Genomic DNA, 25,400 nt, shown 5'->3' with positions numbered 1-25,400 from the left:
CCTAACGTCACTGTTTGTTTTCATGCAATTACTTCTTTCACCAATAATTTCACGCCTTCTGTGTCGCGCCTACGATGTACGTATAGAAGAGGTGTGTCTGAAGAGTACGTGCCGCGAACAAATGACCAAGGCATGGAAGCTTACAACTAGCAATTGTCACTCACCATTTAAAACTTCGTTGGATATTGGAAATGAGTTCTGAGGAATCCCGCAAGGGATGGAAGGGTTGTTAAAGGGGATATGTGAAAACAACCCGTTTGTAGTAGGAAGCCGCAAGGAGATCTTATACGAATTTCCCAAAAAAAGGAAGGCTTCTTAGTTGAAGAAAAGTTCGTCCTGGTCCGGGGATCTAACCCGGGACGAACGCCTTTCCGGGGCTGTCGCTCTACTACAACTGAGCTAACCAGGATGCTAGGAGTTTGTCCCTTGTCCCGGGTTCGATTCCCGGACCAGGACGTATTTTTCTTCAACAAATAAGCCTTCCTTTCTGAGAAATCCGCTTGGAATAACTTGTGGCTTCGTGCGAAAAACGGGTGGTTCTCAAATATCTCTTTCATAGCTTAATTGGATGCGACACTGTTTCTGCGCAAAGCTTCACGATAGCGATAGGAGAGCTTGATGTACAAGATTCAAATGCTAGAAAGCTTTAGCTTGCAGTGGGCGGTATACGGCCCTGCAATGGGGAAAAGGTATGTGATACACAGAGGTAAAAACGAAAGGCACATCTCAGGGAGAGAGAGAAGATTCCAACATAGCACAGAAGAAAGGCAAAAAGTTCAACATCTCTAGAAAGACGAAGTGTTGCGCATGTTTGCCAGGTAAAGAGATCAGGGTTCATTCACTTGACGGCTTCTGAGCAGTAGTTACAATGGTGTTCGTTTGATTGGTTGAGACATGTATAGTTACTTGTGTAGTTCAATCAGGACGGCTAATACACTGCGACGACGGGACAATGTGCTTCAACAACCAGACCTGCTGCCTGCTGCTGAACGGGACGTACAACTGTTGCGACTATCCGCGAGCGACGTGTTGCGAAGGCTTCGACAGCTGCTGCCCCGAGGGATACACGTGCATAGTAACCCTGCAAAAGTGCAAGAAGAAGAGCACCGGAGAAATGCTGCCCATGCGTCGTTCTAGACCCAGTGTTCTAAGGAAAACATTGAAGACAGTGACCAGGCCGAGTCTTACGTCTGGTAAGAATGCGAGGTCGTGACTTATCGCAAACTAACCCACGGCACTAACTGCATCCGGAGGTGTTCGTCGTCGTACCGTCCTGTCTACGAAGAAGCAAAGAGTCACGTGGTGTTGAGAAGACACGCGAGTCACTGTTTTAACCAGTGCTTGCACTAACACGTCGAATGCTTCGCCGAAAGACGCTTTCTTGTGCAAGTGAAGACGGGTCTTTGAAGATGTTACTTCGAAAGATGAAGTATCAACATGTCTACGCTTACTGGTCCTCAGGGCTTAAAGTCAGGGGGGGGAGGGCTCGGGGGGGGGCCCGGCCCCCCCTTCCATTTCCAAAGGAGGGGGTGTATGCATGTGTGTATGTATGTATGTATATAAATCGCCGCCCTCTGACCCCCCCCCCCCCCTCCAACGAAGGGAGACTTTAAGCCCTTCTGGTCCTACAATAAGCCGCTGGCACTAACACTGCGCTGATACAATGCAATCACAAGCGCGAAACAGTCGTAAAACCGCTACAGTTATTCGTTTTATGTGTGCTGTTTACACAGTTACAACCACCTAAGAATAAATGTAAGCTCCGCCGAAAGCCGTCGCTGTCCCTTCCTGAGACAGCTTACATAGATGCCGTGTACCATAGCAGTTGCTTCTTTAATTGACGTCAAGCCCCTTTCGCGTAATTCAGGTAGGCGATTTTCTCATACAGGCACATGTTTGTTTCGCCGATTTTCAGTCGAAAACTTGAACTTCCTGCCAAATTTCCGCAAAGATTCCGACATCAATACGTAGCCAAACGCAATATCTTAAGCAGGGACAACGAACTTTTAATCCTTAGTATGCTTAGCATTTATATTAGTAGCGAAAAAGTACTTATGGTTAGAATGGGAACCACCTAGCAAGACTTTTTTGCATAGTTGAACGGCAGGCGAGCCGTAGTTCGGAAGGTGGAGCTTCTACTTATAATTAGATTGTGACCGACTATAGTACAAATTAATTTCAAGTAACTTCATCCGCACCACAGCAGAATGTGTTAAGAACACGATGACTTGGATCGTCGTGCTAACCGACGGGACTAACTACACCCGAACAAGTCCGTCGTCTCTGTCATGTCCTACAGCAAGAAAAAACAATGTCACTTGATGCTGCAGGGATAAGTGAGTAAGTGTTCTAACATAAACTTTTACATTGACAACGTAAGCTCGGTCAAAACTTGAAGCTCGTGTACCACTGAACACGGGTCTTCAAAAAGGTATGTGGAAGGCCGAGTTCCTGCACATGAAAGTATCAAAATGCGCACCTCTAGTCGTTCTAATAGGCTACTGGCACATAACAAGGCGCTTAAACAATGCATACGCAAATGAGATACTGCCATAACTGCTACAGTTCACCATAAAGTTTGCGCCGTATACAACACTGCTGAGAAGTGCGCGCAGCAGTTTCAAGTAACGTCGTCCATACGCCGCCTGCGTGCAGTGTTAGGTGCATTAAGTGCCGTGGTTTAAATAGTCCGTGAGCTGGCGTGGACACAGCAATGAGACACTTTATCCACTGCATTATGTGTGACCGCCCTGTGCATCTTGAACCTCAAGCATACGGGTACGATCATGCACGATCATGGTACGTTTATGATCGTATAAGTGCATAATGCTGTTTGTCTTTCTTACTTTCCTTGCATATTTTATGCCTGAGTATCAGTCGCATCATACTCCTGTATAACCGACTCTAATCCAAATCTAACCTAGCCTCTTGTGCTATATTCACATTTAAGTTTTAAAAAAAAGTACGCAGTGCGTGCGTAGAGGGGAACATCACTGCACCGACGGTAAATCGAGCGAAAGAGTGCGTTGGTTAAAGCTATTTATATATGCACAAGATGTACAGGAGCTTCAAGAAATTAGAAGACGCAAACCACCAAGAAAGGACAGGCGTCGTCTTCGTGGTTTGCGTCTTCTAATTTCCCGAAGCATGCACCAACTAGCGCAACAACAAGCTCTACTAAAGTACGTAAGCATATTCTACTTGCCTGCTTGAACACAACGCAAGCACTAATCTGACAGCGAAAAAAAAAGTAAGAAACTTAGATCACGCTTGATTGGGCTCTACAACACCTTTTCGTCATGGTCAGAAAATGTTGCCGATCGGTAGTCGAGGCTGATGCGAACAAGTGAGCCAAACACTATAGCACAGCACGGGGCATGGAACTTGCAATTAAATTTCAACGTCAGCTGCGAATTTCTCGATATTTTTTCGACAAATGATGTCACTGGCGCAGTTTGGCTTATGACATCAATTTGGTGTACGACCATTGGCTGATTTGACGCCGTTCCTTGCTCGCATCGCCGGGCACTGTCCTATACGATCGTAACGTGTTCGCCGACACCTGTTACAGATGTCACGTGTCCCGACGGCCACAAGTGCCTGAGCGGCCATACTTGCTGCCCCGTGAGCAGCACTCGCTACGGCTGCTGTCCGCTGCCCGACGCCGTGTGCTGCGATGACGACAAGCACTGCTGTCCAGCGGGCTACACCTGCAACGAGGGCTCGGGGACGTGCGAATTGGGTCGCCATTCGGTGCCCATGGTCCAGAGGGTGGCGGCATTCGTGGACGCCGCGTTGATCCAGGCCGCGAGTACGTATGCAGCTTAAGTGTAGTCGATAGTTCGACGGAATACCGTCTGGTCAGGTAAAGACATTGTTAAAAACAGAACAGGTCACTGACTGATGTCAAACAAAAGAAATTGACGTTTCGGGATCCGTACGGATCCCTCGTTCACAATAGAATCTGGAAGGTTCACAATGGTTCACAATGGAAGCATAGCCGTGCGCAAAGTTCAGCATTGGCGGGGCGACGGGTGTAAGGTGTGTGTGTGTGTGGGGGGGGGGGGGGGTGGCAAGTTTCATTTTCCAAGTTTCATGTCCAAATGACAACACGCTTCACAACGGATGAAAAAAAAATGAAAATGAAGCGATGACGCGCTTCTGACAATTTCCTGCCCTTGGTCCCTGGATTTTCGGGAGTAAAGATGGGAAGGGAACGATTTTTGGAATGCAAGATCAGGGCCCTTCGGCCGCCATTCAGGGGCCTTAGGATTCAGGGGAGGAGGGGTGGCAGCAGCTCCCCCCCCCCCTCAGACGCCAATGAGAGTAGGGCGTGTCGAACCTAAATGCGAAGTAACCAGGTTCGGAGCTTTATAAGACATTCAGTCTGTATGTGTTTGCACGCTTATGTTCATATGCATGCGCACAGGTTGGGGGGGGGGGGGGGGGGAGGGCGACCGCCTTCCTTAGTCATCTAAGGGGGGCACCAAGTCTGTCCCATACATTTAGGGAGTCAGAGCTGTCGCGTCAGGGTTATGGTCATGGTTGTTTTACAGAGAAGTTGTATAACTCTAGCTGGATGGAAAATTTCGCGTGGCACAGATACAATACTCCCAGCGCGTATGTCCAACAGAAATTGGAGAAATTCTACTATACTCACCATTCATCCACTAAAAAAAAAGAATTGAACACACGGACGGCAAACACCAGCTAAGATTTCAGGACAGACGCAACCAATATTTGAGAAATACATTAATGAAAAGTCGGGATTACACCAGTAACAAACATCGGGACCGGACGTTCCGGCTCCGCTGGTTACCCATCTGTACTGAGTGCTTGATTGGTCGGCAGAGACTCTAGAAGCCAGGCATTCATTTTTTGGGTAGTCACAGTCATCTGTCTCTATGACCACAGAGATACCACCTGCGCAGCCGCTTCCTCCGCGTGATCGATCTCTTTTTTTGGCGCATTTTGAAGCCATGTCATGTTCGGCCATGCAAGCAAACTTTGATATATTACCGCCAATGCTTAGAGGGTTGCCCCGTGTTCCTCAACAAGTCGCTGATTCACTGCACGTGCCTCCGTCCCCCGAAGAGGTAAAGGCCGCACTGCAATCTATGAAACGTGGAACGGCCCCCGGGCCAGACGGTTTTCCAGTTGAGTTTTACCTGACATTTTGGAATGAGATTGGTGCTGCCTTTACTGCGGTTATCCGGCGGTGTTTTGAGGACCGCGTGTTTCCACCCAGTTTTCGAGATGGCCGTATTGTACTAATCCCAAAAGGTGACGCTTCATCTCTTAGTCCTGAAGAATGGAGGCCTATCACGCTCCTTAATGTTGATTATAAGATCTTCGCGACAGTTATAGTTCGACGTCTGAGGGCTCTGTTGAACACCTTGGTGGGTCATCACCAGGCTTCGTCAGTGCCCGGACGAGAAATACACAGCTTGTCCTTTACTACACGCGATGTCATAGCCTATACGCTGTCGCGGTCTGCGCGTGGTCTCCTTGTGTCTTTGGACCAGGAGAAAGCATTTGACCGACTGGAGCACGCGTATATCTTCAACGTGCTCACAGCCTTCGGCTTTCCGCATTCATTTGTGGAATTAATCAGAAGCACCTACGCTGGTATAAAAAGCACGCTGGTTCTGGATGGCTGGGAAAGTGCAGCTTTTCCCATTACACGTGGGGTCCGTCAGGGATGTCCATTATCCCCTGTACTATTTGTCCTCAGCATTGAGCCATTTTTGTGTGCTTTAGACTCTGATTCGCGCGTCCGGGGTCTTGCACTCCCTGGCAGCAGTGTTGTGAAAGTCACAGCTTTTGCTGACGACATAACCCTGTACCTTTCAGATGAAGATAGTCTTTCACACATTCTGCGTGTGTTCTTCGAGTACGGTGACATTTCAGGTGCAGCACTGAACTCCAAATCCCGGTATTTGTTCATTGGTTTTCCGAACTCTCGGCTTAGCTCAGTTTCCCCTATTCAACCGGCAACATCCCTTTCTATTTTAGGTATTTTATACAACCACTATGGCATTTGTGACTCTGTTTGGTAAACCGCTCTCGAAGAAGTCAGACAAAAAATTCAGGACGCACAGGATTTCGACTTTCCGCTTCTCGAGCGGAGATACCTTGCGCAGACTGTATTTTGCGGTCGTGCTTGGTACCTCTGTCACGTGGTGCAGCCGCCATTACGTATCGTGCGATCACTGCAGTCGGCTTTGTGTTCCTTTTTTTGGTCAGGTGGCACTGAGTTGGTTTCTCGTGCGGTGCTAGGTCAAGAGCGTTCCCAGGGAGGCTTTGCTTTCCCTTCGGTGTCCATACGCTGCCGGCTACTGGCACTGCGCTTCCTGCTGCGCCTTTTACAAGGTGAAGAAACCCCCGCGCGAACTCTTGCGTATTACTTTCTAGGCACACACCTCCGGTATTTGATGCCTAATGTACATCTTAACAGAGGCCCACAGTCAATAACACTTCCTGCATTTTATGCAACAGCTGTTGCATTTTTTCGGCATGTTGAGTCGACCTGCCCTGGAGTAGATGTGCTGAGTAATCCTATTGTTAACACAACAGCTGCTTTATTGCTCCCGCTAGTTCCCCCGGCTCGCCGGGTACGCTCTAATCGTGTGACTTGGAGCGCGCTAACGGCGTCTTTTCTACCTGGCCACCTCCGGGACTTCATGTGGCGTCTGGGATGGGGTGTGCTTCCGACTCTCGACCGCCTCGAGCGGTGGAGAATGGTACAGTCAGCAACATGCCCAAACTGCACACTTCAGGAAACACATCAGCATGTTCTGAGGCAATGTGTCATTACACGTATTTTCTGGAGGACCGTGCATGCCGGATTTCGCGGCCTCGGAGTAAATCGCTTCGTTTGTTCTGGGCGTTGTTCTCGAGGTCGCTTCGCGTGCCTTCTCATTATTGCCGGCGCTTTCTGTCTTTGGCGCAACCGCTGCGAGGCGGTTGCAGCGGGCCGTCGCCGTCGCGCTCTCTTCCCAATCCTAGAGCGACTGTACACGGAGCTTCTTTCTGTTCTGTCGGAGGAGCTCTTCTTCCTCGGTGAGGAGGAATTCCTTCGGCAGTGGTCTTGCTCCTTTGTGTTGGTCTGTGACAGACGCGTAAAGCTTGTTTTTCGGCCTGCCTGGTTTTGGTAGGCTGATGTCTCGGTTGGTGTCGGCAGAAGCGCCATATAAATAAATACACAAGATGTACATATTGATGTTTTATTTGTGCCTTCTGTTTTACCATATAATGTGCATAAACATACCTAGCTTTTTGTGACATATGTATGTGTGTGTAAATGTGCTAAAAATCAATTGTACGTGTTGCTCCGCGTCATTCTATGTGTTTATTTATGCCCATGTTACTGAATTATGTTTTGTCTTTCTCGTGAACGTATTTCTAGCAAGAAAACGTCATGTTCAATTGTTATTGATGTTAACCGTTTGTGATGGAATAAATTTTTCTAAACACACCACAGCGTGAATACAATGCTCGGCGAAGGGAACAGATTCGACTTGCTGAAAATGGTCGCGAAACCAACCACGGTCTACCACGGCGACCACAAAGCGATTATCATTACCATTACTCTAAAGTAATAATAAAACATGAGTGCTCAAGGCCCGTGTACCAAGATTTAGGTGCATGTTAAAGAGCACCAGACGGTCAAAAATTTCAGGAGCCCTCCACGACGGCGTGTCTAGTAATCATATCGTGGTTTCGGGACGTAAAACCTCACTAATTATCCTTTCTTCAATTCATGGCAGCACGAACAGTTATGAAGAGCTATGCACAACATGCGTAGACCTCTTGAGGTGATTCCCTGTTGACGTGGCGCATCGTCTTTTCACCGGCAGTGCGCGACGAGATATGCCCGGATGGCAACGAATGCGACGACGACCAGACTTGCTGCCAGCTGCGTAGCGGCGCGTACGGCTGCTGCCCCTACAACCACGCGGTCTGCTGCGACGATAAGGTGCACTGTTGTCCGGAGGGCTACAAGTGCGACACGCAGGCCAGCAGGTGCCTCAGCGGGAACCTGGCCTCCCCGATTAGCCGCATTATTCAGAAACGCATCAGCAGGCCCATGAACAGGATCCTTGTGCACGGTAACGTGTAGTTGTACTTATACATTGTGGCATGTAACAGGTGTATAAGTGTGACGGGTGCCTTGTGATGGCTTATGACGTTGTCAAGCGCTGCGCGTGCTGTTGGAATTGGCCTAATTGACCTTAATTGACCTAAATGTATGTACATTAACTAGGGTACTTACATGGCGCACCTGTGAGTGAATCTTAACTCTGTACTGTCCAATCAGTTAATAACTAGAGAAGCTTCGAAAACATTCTTCGCAAATATCCTTGCACCGGTCACGCGACCAAGTTAGTCGCAAAACGTCGCAAATAGCCGCTGTTGTCGCAAAGCCACTGCTTTGACACAGTCTCTCGCTGCTCGATTTTTCAGTCGCGCGCCTGCAATCTCACACCTCTGAACCAATCGGATGCACAGGAACAGGACGTCAGCTTATTTTATGGGACAATGGCAATGCGAGCAGGCGTGAATTCTCTGTGTCGACGGGCATGTCCCACGCAGGTGTGCACGTCGGTCGTCGGTTGCCTTGAGTCGCTTTACGGTCGCCGTCGCAAATGGTCGCGCGACCGATGCCAGTCGCAGCGATCCAGTCGTAGACGTCAGCGATCTTAATGGCACTCGTAATTATAGGGCGCGTGCAGCTGCTGTGTTCCGTTGCAGTTAGCAGCCCCACGAAAAGCTTAATGCGAATGTCCGCATGACACCAGTGTACTGCGGCAAAAGCGAACTGAACGTTTCGCACTCGATCAGAAAGTTTTAGAATCGATGTCCTCAGTTATTATTAAGACGTCTTCCCTCGTCTTTGTCCGTGTTTACTAGCGCATTTAATAGGCTTTAAAATGAATGTGAACCAACTAGCCCGACTTGGTGCTCTACTACGAAAGCCTTAGATGCCTCATCAAACGCGAAATTTGACCGTCGGCGTAGGCATTGGCGGAGTCAAGATGAGTTGATGCAAAAATCATCACGTGATGACATCACTACATCACGTCACTGTGAAAGTTACATAACATGACGTCACATAATGACGTCATCAAATGACATCGTCGCTTGGTCATATGTGGGCCGATCCGGGAGACACGTGAGGTGCAGAAAGCTTGCAATGCTTCCGGTCCAGGAGGCAGTGCAAAACAGCGCTAGGCGCAGAAAGTTTTTTTTTTTTTTTTTTGGGGGGGGGGGGGGAATCAGTTTAATCGACCGATAAGAAAAAGAAACAGACGCCCTACAGTCGGTGGGATTGCTAAAAATTCGGAAGTCTCCCGGGCAGATCGGGGGAGTTGGCATGTATGCCAGCGGAAACGAGTATCGCCGATGCAACAAAGTCAATGCAATTGGAAGTTAAAGCCAATCAAGCTAATGGAGCGGAATAGAGAAAATCACGTCGTCTTTTGTACCGCCAAGCACTGGCTTTTCCTTAAATTTCGCAGATCTTCTCACGATTTGGTATAATTTGACTGAAGCTCCGGGACATACAGTAAGGCTTAGAGCCCCGACTAAGACTCTTGAAGTGATTTACCATCTAAGGCCAGCTACGTTAATTAAAAGGCATGAGAAACATCCATGAAACAACTTGACCACAGCTCATACACTTCCGACTGCTGCGAAATAAAAAAATATTAAGGTGCCACTAATTGCCTATGAGAGTGGTACTCACGCACACGGTAAGGAGTTCGTGATGGAAAGCACGCATGCACTAAATTTATTATTTGGTTCTATTTAGGATTCACAAAAATTCTATTCTTCCTTACTCTAAAATCTAACTTTGAACCAAAGTAAACCTGGGAGCAGACGGATGGAAACGTGATGTGCCATAGGTGTACCTATCTTTGGAAAAGGCGCCTTGCCATTCTAAGCAGTGTCGTTTATCGTATTATTGTGCTCTTTTTTTTTCGTTTTCTTCCTCTTTTTGTTTATTTGTAACATCTCTTTTCTATCATCTTTTATTCCCCTTACTCCTTTCCCCAGCACAGGGTAGCCAGCCGGTCTTAGAACTGGCTAACCTCCATATCCTTCTGTCTTTCTCTTCCTCCTCCTTCTTCTCCGTAACGTGTTAGTTTTAAAAGGTTTAGACCTTACGTCATGTCACCTCGTGTCGCAGTCGGCACTTGCTGCTGACAGCGACACGAAACGGCGTGACGTCAACGACTAACCAGTTTCAAACTAAGGCGCCAAGAATGACAAGGCATCATGAGGCAGAAGTTCAGTGGAGGATGTAAGCTTGAAGCGATGAAAAATTCTTGAACACGGGGTGTAGCTAGAGCCAACGTTTCGAAGAGTGGTCTTCAAGGCAGCCTACGTCTCCACTTCTGTTTTGGTTGGGGGTGAGGCTACGCAGCGTACACATACATTCGCTAAGGTAGGCAGCTGCTTCCTTGAAGAAGACAAGACAACTTGTCGAAACGTTGGCTCGAGCGTCACCCCGTGTTCAAGGATTTTTCATCGCTTCACGGCGCCTATGACCAAGACAGGTCCACCTATGGAAACGTCGGCCAGCTTGTCTAAGGGACATATCCCTGTTCGTACAAACTTTGAACCAGACACGCGAGAGGGTCGGGTCGGATTGCGTCAACCCTACTTCTGAATGGATCCATGCGACTCCGGTTCGCCTATGCACTGAAGCGCTTGCGCAACGTTTTCATGCATGCATGAAATTGAAAAGCAGCCGGCGAGCCATCCCGGTCGCCGTCCTCGGTAGTGTGTCCAGGAGGGAGGACCACTTGCCCAAACAGCGCCAAGTGCTGCCTGTGGTACGACAAACTGAACTGGTTCTGCTGTCCCTACGCAAACGGCACGTGCTGCAGCGACGGCACTTTTTGCTGCAAGGCGGGCTTTTACTGCTTCGTGCCGACGCAGAGTTGCATTCCTTTCGGCGAGCATGCACCAAGCATTGTGGCTGATGCCGTGAACTATCGGCGGGGAGGATCCATCCCGAGGAAGCGCTCGCGCGTGTAAGTCATACCCTTGCCGTCAATTATGATGAAACCATCGATAATTGCCGTAAACTTGCGCAAGCTTTCTCTTATATTTTCTAGTGGTTATCAGAAACGGCGTCAGCTTTAGTACACTCTAAGCACGGTAACGTTTACCAAAGGTGCACATTTTCACAAATTTGTGTACTTATAAAATAGAAGTTATCTAGTAACCTTTAGTACCCGTTCACAGTATCGAGCATTCTCACGTAAAAATAGAGGTTACGTTGTACAGTACACGGTATACTGTTTAAACAAAACGGCTTGCAGGAGATTTTATACGGCCACATCACGTAAAAATAGAGGTTACGTTGTACAGTACACGGTATATCACTCTAAGCACGGTAACGTTTACTAAAGGTGCACATTTTCACAAATTTGTGTACTTATAAAACAGAAGTTATCTAGTAACCTTTAGTACCCGTTCACCGTATCGAGCATTATCACGTAAAAATAGAGGTTACGTTGTACAGTACACGGTATACTGTTTACACAAAACGGCTTGCAGGAGATTTTATACGGCCACATCACGTAAAAATAGAGGTTACGTTGTACAGTACACGGTATACTGTTTACACAGAACGGCTTGCAGGAGATTTTATACGGCCACATCACGTAAAAATAGAGGTTACGTTGTACAGTACACGGTATAGTGTTTACACAAAACGGCTTGCAGGAGATTTTATACGGCCACCGCTCTGCGCCTCTTCTTTCCTTCGCTCTTCTTTCTTCGACGCATTCCAGGAGGTTACGCTCATCACATGGATCAGCCAGTTGTGCCACAGCAACGGAAGCACAGCCTTCCACTCTTTCGCACTTCGTGCTGCGCATGCCTCGTGTTTTTTCCGCGCTTCCTTGTGCGGTTTTAATACACCGTCCATATACGTACGCTAAGAAATGCGAACCTTTGCGGAAGGTGTCACATGGAAGGTGCTTCTCGGAACACACGCGATGGCGCATTGTAATAAATCAAGTGCATGACTGCTTATAGAACGTGACAATTGCGGTGACCGAGGCCAAACGCGTCGCCTTCGCTCATTAGAAAGAGGCAGCTAACAAAACATTCGGATATTCGAAGCGACTTGGAATTAGCATGCACTACAGTAATGATGAACCGCGATTATTATTAAAATGTGGTCGACCCGTCAATATCAGTGAAGACCAGAGGTTTTATAACGGTATCATGGTATACGTGTCAGGCCATCCTCTCTTGGTCCAACTTCTATGCAGTTTAAGCATAGGCTGGCGTGATTATAACACTTCAATTATTTTTCTGCTGCTCGTGCACTTTCATTGACTGCGTGATTCGTGCTTATCAAACTGTGTCTTATCCGATAATAAATACCAGCCGTTTATTTGTTATAGGGCTATTTGCCATTTTGTTCACCTTCAAATATGGGATCAGCATTGGAAACGTGGATACTGACAAAATGGGAAGTTGACGAAGCAGGGAAGCTGCTGAAGGCGGTAAAGAAGTGCGCGGAGAATTAACACTGCTCCTCACGGCGTAGAGTATATTCAAAATTGATATACAGACCACTCGCCATACGCCACGTTAAGTCAGTTTCACGTACTTCTCGCAAAACCCAAAGAAATGTCTGAAATCATCGCGTAATAAGTAGCTGGCTGGTACGTTTGTGCATATTATATACGAATGCTGAATGATATTATTAGAAAAACACGCAGTAAATGCAAATGTATGCATACGCAAAACATACAATAATACGAAGAGCGCATATCAAGAGCCGGAACGCGGTTTTCTCGAGAGATGCAAATTGTAATGCTTAAGCATCTACGTAATTGGATCAAGAGAGGATACTTGTCTGATACACATGGCACAACTCATGATTAAGAATATCTGTCAATCACCTGCTCTTCTTAATTATCGTTTTAGTGGCAGACCGCCTTTGAACGACGCGATGCTCGTGGGCAAAGGTGTGACGTTATGATGCATGCAAGCTCTAAGCCAACTCCAAAGGAAATTGTTTTGTGTTTTTTCTTGCGATTAGGGAAGCGTACATCTCTTGCCACGGACACCGCAACTGTCGTGATCTATGCAGACAAGTACCAGAATTATTCCAAAGCTCCAGCGTGTGTATTCAGGACAGGGCAGGCCATATGACACCGCCGTGAAAGTTCTCATTACTCTGTGTACATATTTGTACGCTGCATAATAAAGCCGCAGAAAGAAGTACAAAAGATTAGGCGTGCACAGAAAGAAGCCCTAAAGGAAGAGCCACGCTTCTCTTGCTAGACGACACTTGGCTGGGCCGATCATGCGTGTAGCGAGTGGTCCGAAATGTGTCGCAGAAAGAAGATCGAAAGAAAAAAGAGGCACATACCCTTTGTTAGGCGACATCTGGGTGGGTGGGCCACGGGTAGAGCTGTTATACTGAGTGGAGTCCCCTGCAAATAATACGTGATCAGCGTCGTGCTTCTCCTTAAGTACACTAGTGTGTGCGGCATACCATAAATGCTGGTACTGCAGGACAGCTGAAACCCAGAGGGCAGCCAAAAAGAGGGTGATTGTCAGTCCTTTACTTTTGTTGCTCGGGTTGTGCGTGCTCACAAGAAATTTTCTGAAGAAAAAAAAAACATGCACCATTCGAAAAGAATTCATATTTTATTGCTTTATACCTCCAAAGCAGAATACATCAAAGTTTATTGATTTATATCTTCAGGGACTTGTCTAGCTGATAGAAGACCGCAGGTATTCAAAGCGTTTCTTCTTTGCGCCTGTGGTTGGTACAAATTTACAGGGGCAGGTGGTCAGGATCTGCAGTCAAACCCTCTCTTGCTGCACGCACCATCATGTTTCATCAGTCAATATGTCAGTTGCTGATTCCGCAATCTCCTCGCTGGACAGTCGATCCTAAAAGGAGAGGACCGTTATTTTGCACTATTCCAACGGTTACTGCAACTTTGCACCCAACTGCCGATAGCACGTAATGTGAGACACATACTCCAACCCCCCCCCCCCTCCCCCCAAAAAGGTGTTACTTGACTAATACATAAGCGTTCCTCAAATCTACTATCCTGTGCAATACGTTTATCGGAAAACAAATATCTTATTTGAAAACGCGCGTTAATCCCAAATGCAATTTACTTCTGTTTAGCACAACAGTCAGCAATACAATAATGTAAGTAACAGTTTAGTAGCAGAAACACGACAGCAGGTGATTAGAAACAGAAACATTGCAATTTACATTTTTCAGTGACCATACTTGGCATTTCACGTGGAGCTTGAATATGCTCGTACCTAATTGTTTTCCTCAAGGGGCATATTCCACTTGACAGTTCATAACTTCGGCTGCATCAAACGTAAGGCATATCGGCGTCTGGAAATTTCCAAGCTGCCTGATATGAGATCATCTCAGCATGCCTTGGGCGGGATGTATGCTGTAAACATTTCCAACGCAACACATTTAATATGGCGGGAAAAAAATCATTTGTGTTGTCTACGTACCTTTAAACATTCCGGCTTTGACAGTTAAATCACATGTATACTGATTCATTTTTTCTAACCACAATGACACGTTGCTTGCACCCTAGAACAGAACGAGAACACAAAAAAAAGTTATCTCAGTGCCAGAGAACAAATTTTATCGCCAAGGAACTAAGGACATCGAAAGACATACCAACCACACTGACCATGTCCCCCTTTGAACTCCTACGTCGCACGATTGCTGGCATTCGTGCTATCTGAAAAATTGTTAAGCCACAGCGTATCGCTTATCGCGTAACATATTCTCAGCTGCCCCGTTTTGATAGCGAAGCAGTTAGACGTAATCGAGCGACGCAGAGCAAATACTGCCGGCAACAATGCGTAAAAGCATGACAATTTATTTTTCTGACTCGACCCAACTCTTACAGCAGCGTATGAGCATGAATTATGTGAATTTTGAATGCCGTACGTTGTGATCTGTATGAGTGCAACTATGGAATGAAGATGACTTCAGCATATATTTGTGGTAAGGTTTCAAGTTAGGTCAAGACGCAGAAGTTTGAAGTCTGACGGAAGCCCGTCTGGTTGGGTTGATACGTGGTGACGTTGAAAACCCGAGGCACTGAGCCGACTAAAGCAAAAAGCACACACACACACATACACACACACACGCACGCGCACACACACGCGCGCACACACATACACACACGCACGCGAGCACACACGCACGCGCGAGCACACACACACGCGAGCGCACGAGCACACACGCGAGCAAACACACGCGCGCGCACACACACACACACGCGCACACACGCGAGCAAGCACACACACACACGAGCACACACACACACACGCGAGTACACACACACACACGCGAGTACACACACACACACGCGAGTACACACACACACACGCGAGTACACACGCGCGCGCGCACACACACACGCACGCGCGAGCACACACGCGAGCAAACACACGCGCACGAGCACACACGCACGCGCGAGCGCAAACGCACACACGCGAGCACACACAAACACACGCGCGCGCGCGAGCACACACACACACACACGCACGCGCGAGCGCATACACACACGCGCACGAGCACACACACACACAAACACACACACACACACAAACACATACACACAAACACACACACACACACACACACACACACACGTACGCACTCACACACACGGAGTAGTCGGTATCAAGAGCGACTCGAGATAAAGACGTCGTGCCAGTCATCTTTCTCTAGCTCGAGCACGTGCCTTCCCCCAGTCGATTGCGTGTCCCCTGAAACGTGCTCAGCCAAAGCACTGGATTTAGCAATTTATTTTTTCACGTCATAAACGTCCTTCTGTGTGTGTGTGTATTAAATGTTTACTTCGGTCGGCTCAGTGCCTCGGGTTTGCTACATTCAGCTACACACGGAAGGATGCTGTGATTTCCTTTAAGACACTTAAAACTACACTTAAAACGCACTCTTAACGCCATTTCATTGTCTTTCGTGTACTTAAAGCTTTATTCATTTCGGTAGCGCAAAACAATTTATAAAGACAAGAGAGGACACGTAGACAGGACGGGCGCTAGAGATCAACTGACTTTACCGCAAGCAAACACACAAAAACCCGTCGCACAGGCGCGACGCGCTACATCACTCTACGAGGGCTTTTTTTTTAAATGTGTCTAATTTTCTTTGCGCTACCGAAATGAACACCAGTGATCACAACCAACTAGCCCGCATTACCGCCTTAAACCCTCACTCGTCCACCTAAAACTACCGCAGCCGAGTTTGAAGCATGGCGAAAGGTTGCGCATAGACGCCACGAAATATCATGTACCGGTGACAAGGACATGACAAACAGCCCAGACTGCCATTGACAGGAGCGAGTTACTGCGCACGTAGAGCTCATCTGGGCAAAGCTGATCTGGGGCACTTTGTTTATGCCGCCTACAGTATTTCACACCGTGATTGCAGCCTTCATCGAGCGTGTTGAAGGTACCAAGACGCCGACAGCAAGAAGGGTTAATCTTCTGTTCTTCATCTCTTCTCACATAAACGTGTATGATAACGAATGATCGTAGTCGGATGTTTGATAATATACACCCAAACACTCATCTTATAATGTCAAACGCAGAGCAAATACTGCCAATAACAATGCATTACATAAAAGTATGACACGATTTATTTAAAACATAAAAGTATGACACGACCCATCTCGTACAGTAGCGTAAGCATGAGCATGAATTCAGGTAAACACGCGACATAAGTACATATACACAAGAAAATAACGTACTGAAGAGAGATTATTGCTTACCTGCAAATCACATTTACTACTGTCTTCGGGCAACGTAACAACGGATGCAACCCGCTCGACAATTGCCAGTCTCAAGCGAAGAATCGGCAATGCAGCTCGTCGCAATGGCCGCGCAGCCCACTGAACGTGCCCGTTGCCATGTCTCGTGGCTGATTTGCGGCGGATCGCGCACGTTAATGACTGTACTTGCGTGCTGTATCACTAGTTACACGCCACTCACGTACACAACACGATTAGACCACGCACGTCAACAAAGCGCGGAGTGTAAAACCTGGATAAATCGATTAAACAAAGAGCAGCACTGCACAAACGCGACTTCAACAATCGCACCAACCGCCTCGCATTCGAATGCTCTTCCCGGCATACACCTCAAGCTGTGCAAAGCCTAGGAGAGATGACGCCGTCCCTGGTTCGATAAAGTTGAAGCGGCGCCTCGAGGACGCCACATTTGTTACTCACCGCGAACTCATACATCTCTCTACGCGGCCTCTCTTCTGGAGCGGCCGTCCCACGCTGTTTTGTCAACTCAGCGGCATCTTTTTCTCCCGTGTTGGCGAATTGATGACGGTTAAGCGTGTTTGGTGCTATGTTGTCCCGTGACGTTTGCTGCACTTTACGATCCGTTAATTATAACGCGAAAAAAAAGAAACAAACTAGACAACACGACAGCGAAATTCGAATAAATTGTATTGCGAGTCTCAGAAAAATATTTTTCTCGCGCCACGGGATGGTTCTTCGATCGCATCGTCAGTTTAATTTGGTCGGTTGTCGTGTGCTCACAGTACTTTATCTTGTCGCCATATGCGAAGCTTCCCGGAGGCAAATTAATTACTTCTGCGGCTTAAAAGCAAAATAGATATAAGAGCTACTTAATAAGTTGTTTAGCACAAACATTTGACCAACATACGATAGTTTTTCGTTCTTGTGCTTCTGCCGATGTCTGTGCAGATTATGTCACTTCATAAATTATGGGTTTTGGAAGCGGGCTCACCTTATTGAACTCCAGTTTTAGTTCATACCCCACCATCGCTTGCCTCAGTATGCCGCAATGTAAAATCGCTGCTTCTGTGATTTGCTTTTCTGCTGTCAAGACCCGTTCTGTGTGTACATCATCCGCCGTTCAATTGATAAAGCCAGCCTTGAACAAGACAGATCGCAATGTGACACATTGATCAATAAACTTCCACTCCATAGTGTAGGTCCCCTGACGGATGAGTCATTGCGCTTATATAAGTTACAATCTAAAGGTTACAATGCTCATCGCGGTGCTTTAGCTTTTAACTTGGCACGCTACTGTCGATGTAACCTTTATGAGAGAGGGAAATGAAGAAAACACAAAGATAAAATTGCTGTAGCAGCCATGTAACTTATAAATTATAGGTTACATGTCTTTTTATGCTGTCCTAAACGTTACCGTGATTAGAGTGTACTGTTGAAATGCCGTTGGACATAATTTTTAAGCATTCGATAGGTCGCCGATTTACTTGGCGCGCACGTCATGAACCGGAACCACTTCTATAGTAAGGCCGTGACCTATCCTCCTACCTTACTTTTGCGGTGTACCTACGTCATTCTTCAAAAAACCACAGTTATAAATAGAGCCGGCTGGCAATCAATCAATAAAAAGTCACAGTTTCGCCGCAAGGGCGAAGCAATGAATGCGATAGCAAGAAACTAATGATATACGAAGTGAGGCTCGCCAATGGATACTCTCAGTTTGAACAGCGCTCCTGTTGCAAAGGCGGCCGAAGCAGCGAAGGAAACTAGCGTGCTTCAAGTGTCGAGTTGTGACACTTGATAGTTCGCGCTCATCTTCTGTTTGTTCGTTTAGCGGCGTCCCTTGAGCTCGAGTGACTTTCGTACGCTCCGTAACATGAGCGCGGACATCACGGTGAAAGCCTGAAACATCCCTCTTCCCCTCAGCACGAGAAAATCGCGCGAGCAGACAGCGGAAGGGCAAGGTTCTCCCTGCACAAATATAAGAAGAAGCGAGCGAGCTCGCCGACGACGACGAGCTCGGCCACACACAAGCATTTGACTACATTCACCACGGTATTTTATTTGAAAAATTAAACCATTATGGCATTCGCGGGCTCCCACTCACGTTACTTAAAAGCTATCTCTCGCACAGATGTCAGTTTGTTTCGATAAATGATTTAGTATCAGATAAGAAAAATATAATTTCAGGGGTACCACAGGGGAGCATTCTTGGCCCTTTATTGTTCACTTTATATATTAATGACATTGTCCATATCTCCCCAGAAGTTAAGTTTATTATCTATGCAGATGACACGAGTATATTTGTCCCATCAACATCAGATGCTATCCTTTCTAATAAAGCTAATGACGTCTTACAGAAGTTAGACAACTGGACAAGTAACAATAAGTTAAAAATAAATGCAACTAAAACAAAAGCCGTAGTTTTTCATTCGAAAGGTCAACAAGTGACTTTGGAGAATAACATTGTATTTAGAGGCTCAGATATAGAAATAGTGACGTCAGTGAAAGTACTTGGGGTACATTTCTCCAGTTCTTTGCAATGGGATGACCACGTCAATTATATTCAATTAAAATTAAGCCGGATAACTGGAATATTCAGCCGTATCCGGTACCTCATCCCCAACTCGGTGAAGTTATTGATATACAAATCACTGTTTAGTTCTTATCTTAGTTATTGCTATTTGGTTTGGGGAACAACTACAGAAACAAACTTAACAAAATTACTGAGAATACAGAAGAAAATACTGAGGCTGATAGACAACGCTATAGTTCTAGCACCTAGCGACCCACTGTTTAAAAAATATAAGATAATCAAAGTGAATGACCTATATCAATACAGACTACTACGAGAGTACTGTCTTAGCTGCAAACGCTCAAACTCTTTGTTTACAGATATGGCGAATCTTTGCTTAAAGGAAAAGGCTTATGAAACTAGAAATACAGAAATGTGGAACGTTCCTTACTTTCGTACTAAATATGGTTTTCAGATGCTTCGATGTACTCTTCCGCGAATTCTAAATAATTACATTAGCAAAGGTATAGATGTGTCTCATTTAAGTGTTGCTGAATTAACGGCTCTTTTTGTTGTATAAACAATGTAGCAATTATTTGGGTGCAGAAGATTGCAGCAGGTTTCTTTGTTGTATAAGCTATGTATAAAAAGTGTAGATATTGTGATGTCCTTTCAGCTGCTGCCATTGTTCACAAAGGGGGCGGAGGATCACTCAAGCCGTCATTACGGCTTTTCCCTCCGCCTCCTGTTACACTGTACTGTGACGAAATAAAGCAATCAATCATATACAGTAACACTAAAAAAAAAGCGCCCGTCGCGCTCCTAGCGCCATCTCGCTGGTAATGAAGAAACGCTTATAAGCGCCTGCCGACTCTGAGTCCGTTCAACGGTAAAGGGTATGTATATAACGTTCGCCGTTAGCTACGTGGAGGATCTGTGTCTCGTGGCGCAGCGGTTAGCGCCAATCGCTTCGGAGCAAGAGGTCCCTGGTTCGATTCCGCGCTTCGGAAGCATTTTTTAAAATTATTTTTCTTTGGGGCTTTTATATATATATATATATACATACTTATACATATACGGTGCATGACGGTGGCGACGGCGACGGCAAAATCCAGCCGAGACTGTCCATATAATTGCTATCGCAATAAAAATCACACCATATCCCGCTAAAGGGGACCATGAGGCGATGCGAAGCAGCGTTTCGGCACGTCGAGCCCGCGTTTCAAGGGGTAGTGGAGAGGGGGAGAGGAGAGGTAGTGGAGAGGGGAGGGGAAAGGTCTGGTGGAGAAGGGAAAGGGAGTGGTGAGGGGCAGGGGGAGTGGAGAGTAGTGTGGAGAGGGTTTGCGCATGCGCAGTAAGGATAGTCACGCCGCACACCACCGGTTTGAACTCCGCCATAAGATGCTTCACATCTAAAAAAAAATTATTTGTATTTGCCTAAGACGACTGGGAGCCCAAAGACATCTTGTTATTCTTTTTCTTCTCACTCGATTGTATTGACGATAGGCGATAGTTGATTGTGTTGTATGACAGTGTAATAGCTTAAATAACATTCCTAGAACCAACGATCGACGTGTTAACTTTCCCATAGCCGCGCAGACCGAGTGACGTTACTCCGCATACATTGTGTGTTATGCGAAACAGTATACCTCAACACCACAGAAACAGTCAGTTGCTACTGACTTGAGTATGTCGCCGAGTGCGCCTATTTGTGGACTTTTTTCGAGAGCTTCCGCTAGATAATGCGATTTTCAGATGCTACATCTCACACTCCAGCTCTTTTGAAGATTGTATCAACAAGATTCCACTGGAGATTAGATAGATAGATAGATAGATAGATAGATAGATAGATAGATAGATAGATAGATAGATAGATAGATAGATAGATAGATAGATAGATAGATAGATAGATAGATAGATAGATAGATAGATAGATAGATAGATAGATAGATAGATAGATAGATAGATAGATAGATAGATAGATAGATAGAATCATATTTCTTTTGGTATGCCAAGAGATGTATTGCGTTTAAAATTTTACGTCGAACAGGCTCGGGCAATGAGCACGTAATTTTCCATCTCTTGTACCACCTCCAGAAGTGAAAACTACCTGTCCCGACCACCAGAGCCTGTGCCCGGACAAGACGACCTGCTGCAAGTCTAACAACACGTACTCGTGCTGCCCATTCAGCGAGGCCACTTGCTGCCCGGACGGGATACACTGCTGTCCCAAGGGCTACGAGTGCGACGAGGCTAAACACGTGTGCACACGCAGACGCCGCCCAGAAGAGGAGCTGCCGTACCTTAATTAAGGATACGCCGAGCTATGAGAAACCGTAAAATGATCTAATGTCCTCTGCTTTACAATGAGAAGGGGGCTAGCCAGGTGCCAAGCTTTACGACAGAGATTGTCCCGCACTTTTTGTTTTCCTGTTCGTTTTGAATGAATACTTATGCAAGGAACATGTCTGAGATAGTCAAGGGTCGCCGTTGTGTGTTCTGATGCTACAAATAAAAGCGAGTTCTTTTTTTTTTGTACGTTGTCGATTGGCGGAGTGATGGATTTACTTACACCCGTGAGCATATCCTATCCTCGCGCTATCTATGGTACCCCCCGCGTTACGGTGGTTACGCACCAAAGCCTGATGGCGCCCGCCACCCTCCCCATACACAAATCTTACTTCGCCACCTTTGGCACCCGTCACAAGTACACCAACACAAAATAAAGCTGACTTGCACAATCTGCTTCCTTTACTTTCACCAGAACGTATATTTCAAGTAAGATTTTACCTTAGTAACAACGTTATACGCTGGAACTAAGCGGAGCTCTGTCATAGCTCGGATTTAGCGCACTTTCATAAGCAAAGGCATGGCTTTAACATTCTTCCGGAATGGAAAGGGGGCATCTGGCTATCTTCGTGGTTAGCAGTGCAAAATGACGCGGACCAGAGAACAGATAACCTGGATGCTGCCTTTCAGACTAATGTTTACTGAAAATGAACGTAATACAACCCGCTCATTTTTAACACGAAAGTGTTTTATGCCGGGGTCCACCAAGTACATCCGTCACGGATATGACGATGATAAAACGGACACCAACGGGCGAGAAAGAAAAAACCAAGAAAAAGATCCCCGCTGGGAATCGAACCCACGACCTTGCGGCCGCGACGGCAAGCGCCCGACGCCCTACCGACTAAGCTAAGTCGGCAGATGCTGGACACGGCGCGAACGCGTCTTATATCTTTCACACATTCTCTTTCGCACGGTGCTCTCTGTTGGCGGTGTAGGTAGGCAGGGCGGAGCGGGGCGGTGCCGCCATCTGTGAGAGGTGAAAAGAAGTAATGCTTGACAATCGACACTTACTAGCGCTTACTCCAAGATTGCGCGCGATATCGGAGGTCATGGTTAAAGCGTCTCGATACCAGCGAAGTACACTGGCCGCGCTGGCGCCGCCGAGGTACCCTTGACGCGTTGGTTACGTTATTTGCCTTTCGCTTCGTGTTAGCGTGCGTCGGCTCATCAGAATAGTGCAGCTTCCACGTGCACCAACGGGATTTCTCCGCCGCCGACTGCTTCGATTGCGAGAGCACCGACTAACAAAACTGCTACAATACGCGTTGCAGAAAGGATGCGATTTCGACGGGCGAATGTCGTGCCTTGGTTGAACGAGACCAGCGCCTGCGAGACAGCGCAGCGGGACGCACGCGTTTGCGGCTCAGGCTACGAACCTCTACCTCCCGTGTTGCTGAAGCGTAGTGTGTGGTAATGTATGCATCAGGGGCGTAGCCAGAAATTTTTTTCGGGTAGGGGGGGGGGGGTTCAACCATATTTTATGTATGCTCGTGCGTGCGTTTGTATGTGTGCGTGTATATATACGCAAGCAAAAGTGAAAAATTTCGGGGAGGGGTGAACCCCCCCAAGCCCCCCGCCCCCTGGCTACGCCCCTGGTATGCATGAGCGCAGGCGTCGGTCACCCATTGCTAGAAAGCGCGCATCGTGCCGTTTATCTCCTTAATTGACGACGCGTTGAAGAAGTGCATACCGGGTACCAGTATTGATTATGAGTTTGTTGATATCATCCTTACGCGGGATTCACGATTTGCTGTGTCCAAATATATGTTCACAACGTCAGCTACCACAACGGTTTAATCATGATCATGGGCGTTAGCCGTCGCGATAGAGACATGCCGTCAACATGGGTGCATCCACGTCAAACGGTACTGTAGCTGCCAAACACCAATAGACATTGTACAAGCTCTCATATATCACTACACAATAAGCACTACTTCTGCGAAGATTCCTATGACGGAGGGATCAGCCATGTTTTTCTATCCCCATTCAGTCTGGTTATTGCCGCTGAGCGCCTGAGCACTGTAGCTGGAAGACAATATACAATCGTTTTCTTGAAAAAGATAGAAAACATGTTTTGTACGTTGTCACTGTTGACCTTAAAGTAGATATTGTGAGTACAGTCACTGACTCTTCTTTGTCAATTGGACATCTCAACCCTGTTCACTTTAAAGCTGGCATCGAGTCGCCGTTGAATGTCCTGATACGTTAAATCAAAGCGAGTTGTTTTTTGCGCGACGATCATGGGTTGAATGACGGATTTACGTACACCCGCGTGCATATCCTATCCTTGAGGTACATCCCGGCCGCGGAGGTGGAGGCCTCTGTACTGTGCAATATCCGTGTGCGTTAAAGAACCTAAGGTGGTGGAAATTTCCGGAGCCCTCCACTACGGCGTCTCTCATAATGATATCGTGCTTTTGGAACCTAAATCCCCAGATATTATTATTAGTATACTTGGGGCATAGAGTTTCCTAAAATGACCTAGAGGGAACTCTGGCGCTGCGATCGTTCAGCCACCATGGGAATTATGGGTAGTACACGGATTTGCTTAGTCTTCGTGCTTGTGGGCTTCGAACGAACTTGTGGCTTTGTTTATTGCTATGTTTTGGCTTTCTTTCGGATAAAAGAATGGATCGTTGTGAACTTCGTGACCAGATTTGAATCGGTGAGCCTAAAGAAGTTAAAGTGGTGAAGTGAAACTGCTGACTTTTGCTCAACTTCGTTTTGCGACAAAGCGGATGCAGGCCACGCGGAGCCAAACGGAGCCGACAGAACGAAGTTTAGACAAATCCGTGTACTACCCATGATTCCCATGCTGGCTGAAGCGCGATGCATTGCAGCTCCCATAGACACTAGCGCCAGAGTTCCCTCTAGTAAGTATTGTAGGAAACTCTATGACTTGGGGTACCTTTGGTACCCCCAGCATTACGGAGGTCACGCAGCCTGACGCCTCCCTCCCCCTGCCTTCAATATTATTTTGCCGCCTTGTGTGCCCGTCACAAACACAGCTACACAAAATAAAGCTGACTTGCGCAATCTACTGGATTTACTTTCACCGGAACATGTATATCCACTAAAATTATACTATTGTTATATAGTTATTGTAGTATACCATAGTTACGCACACAGCGATGCCCGCTCCGGATGCTTTTTAACCAACTGAACTCAACACGTTTTTTTCTGCAGCCAAGACACTAGGACGATGGACATATTTCTCGAAGACGCAGTAGGCCAATGAAAGCGCTACTGAAGTACTCAAATTCAATGGAATTGATGTTCTCCCCCAAACGTGCACGGTATCATTGTGGAGTCGAGAAGTACATATGGAGGTTAAATGCATATAAAAGTACCACATCACTGCGAAAGAGGTCTGCTCTGGACACAGAACTTAAAAACGCGGCTTATAACATTCCACGTAGTTATCGTTCCTTAAGACCTACCTTTCCATTGCCTGACATATCTTCTACCAAAGGAAGTTGTCGAAATTTCGCTGCATAGGCTGCGCAGCTGCTTATCAAATATTATTACAGAAAGCTTGGCTAGTGGATGCTTGGCTAGTGGATGAGTGATGCATATAAAGCCCTTCGGAAGAAATAAACTTCAGACGGAGCGCAAAGAAACGACAGGAAAGAGAGGACATTGGGTTTCAAACTTTTCTTTTTTTTTCTTACAACCCTTCAACTCATTCCCAAGATGCACTAAATTCT

At 46.7% G+C, this 25,400-nt stretch overlaps 1 protein-coding gene and 1 long non-coding RNA gene across 2 annotated transcripts in view; one reads left to right on the top strand and one right to left on the bottom strand.

Moving 5' to 3' along the window:
• Positions 1-21,871, top strand: part of LOC119404761 (progranulin) — a 50,559-nt gene extending 28,688 nt beyond the window's left edge. The window contains exons 13-16 of the mRNA XM_049419011.1: positions 924-1,193; positions 3,572-3,811; positions 7,860-8,111; positions 21,439-21,871. Coding sequence (XP_049274968.1) covers positions 924-1,193; positions 3,572-3,811; positions 7,860-8,111; positions 21,439-21,653 — 977 coding nt within the window. The 3' untranslated portion in view covers positions 21,654-21,871. The remainder of the gene's footprint in view (positions 1-923; positions 1,194-3,571; positions 3,812-7,859; positions 8,112-21,438) is intronic.
• LOC125759803 (uncharacterized) lies at positions 13,537-17,090 on the bottom strand. Its single transcript, XR_007417496.1, has 3 exons — positions 16,830-17,090; positions 14,530-14,611; positions 13,537-13,935 (listed from the first exon to the last, which is right to left on the bottom strand). It is a non-coding gene; the product is annotated as an uncharacterized LOC125759803 (long non-coding RNA).
• Positions 21,872-25,400: the final 3,529 nt, after the last annotated feature.

Source organism: Rhipicephalus sanguineus, chromosome 9, assembly GCF_013339695.2.
Source record: "Rhipicephalus sanguineus isolate Rsan-2018 chromosome 9, BIME_Rsan_1.4, whole genome shotgun sequence".
Lineage (NCBI taxonomy): Eukaryota > Metazoa > Arthropoda > Arachnida > Ixodida > Ixodidae > Rhipicephalus > Rhipicephalus sanguineus.
Note: the sequence above shows the minus strand (reverse complement) of the source record. Positions and strands in the feature narration are given on the sequence as shown.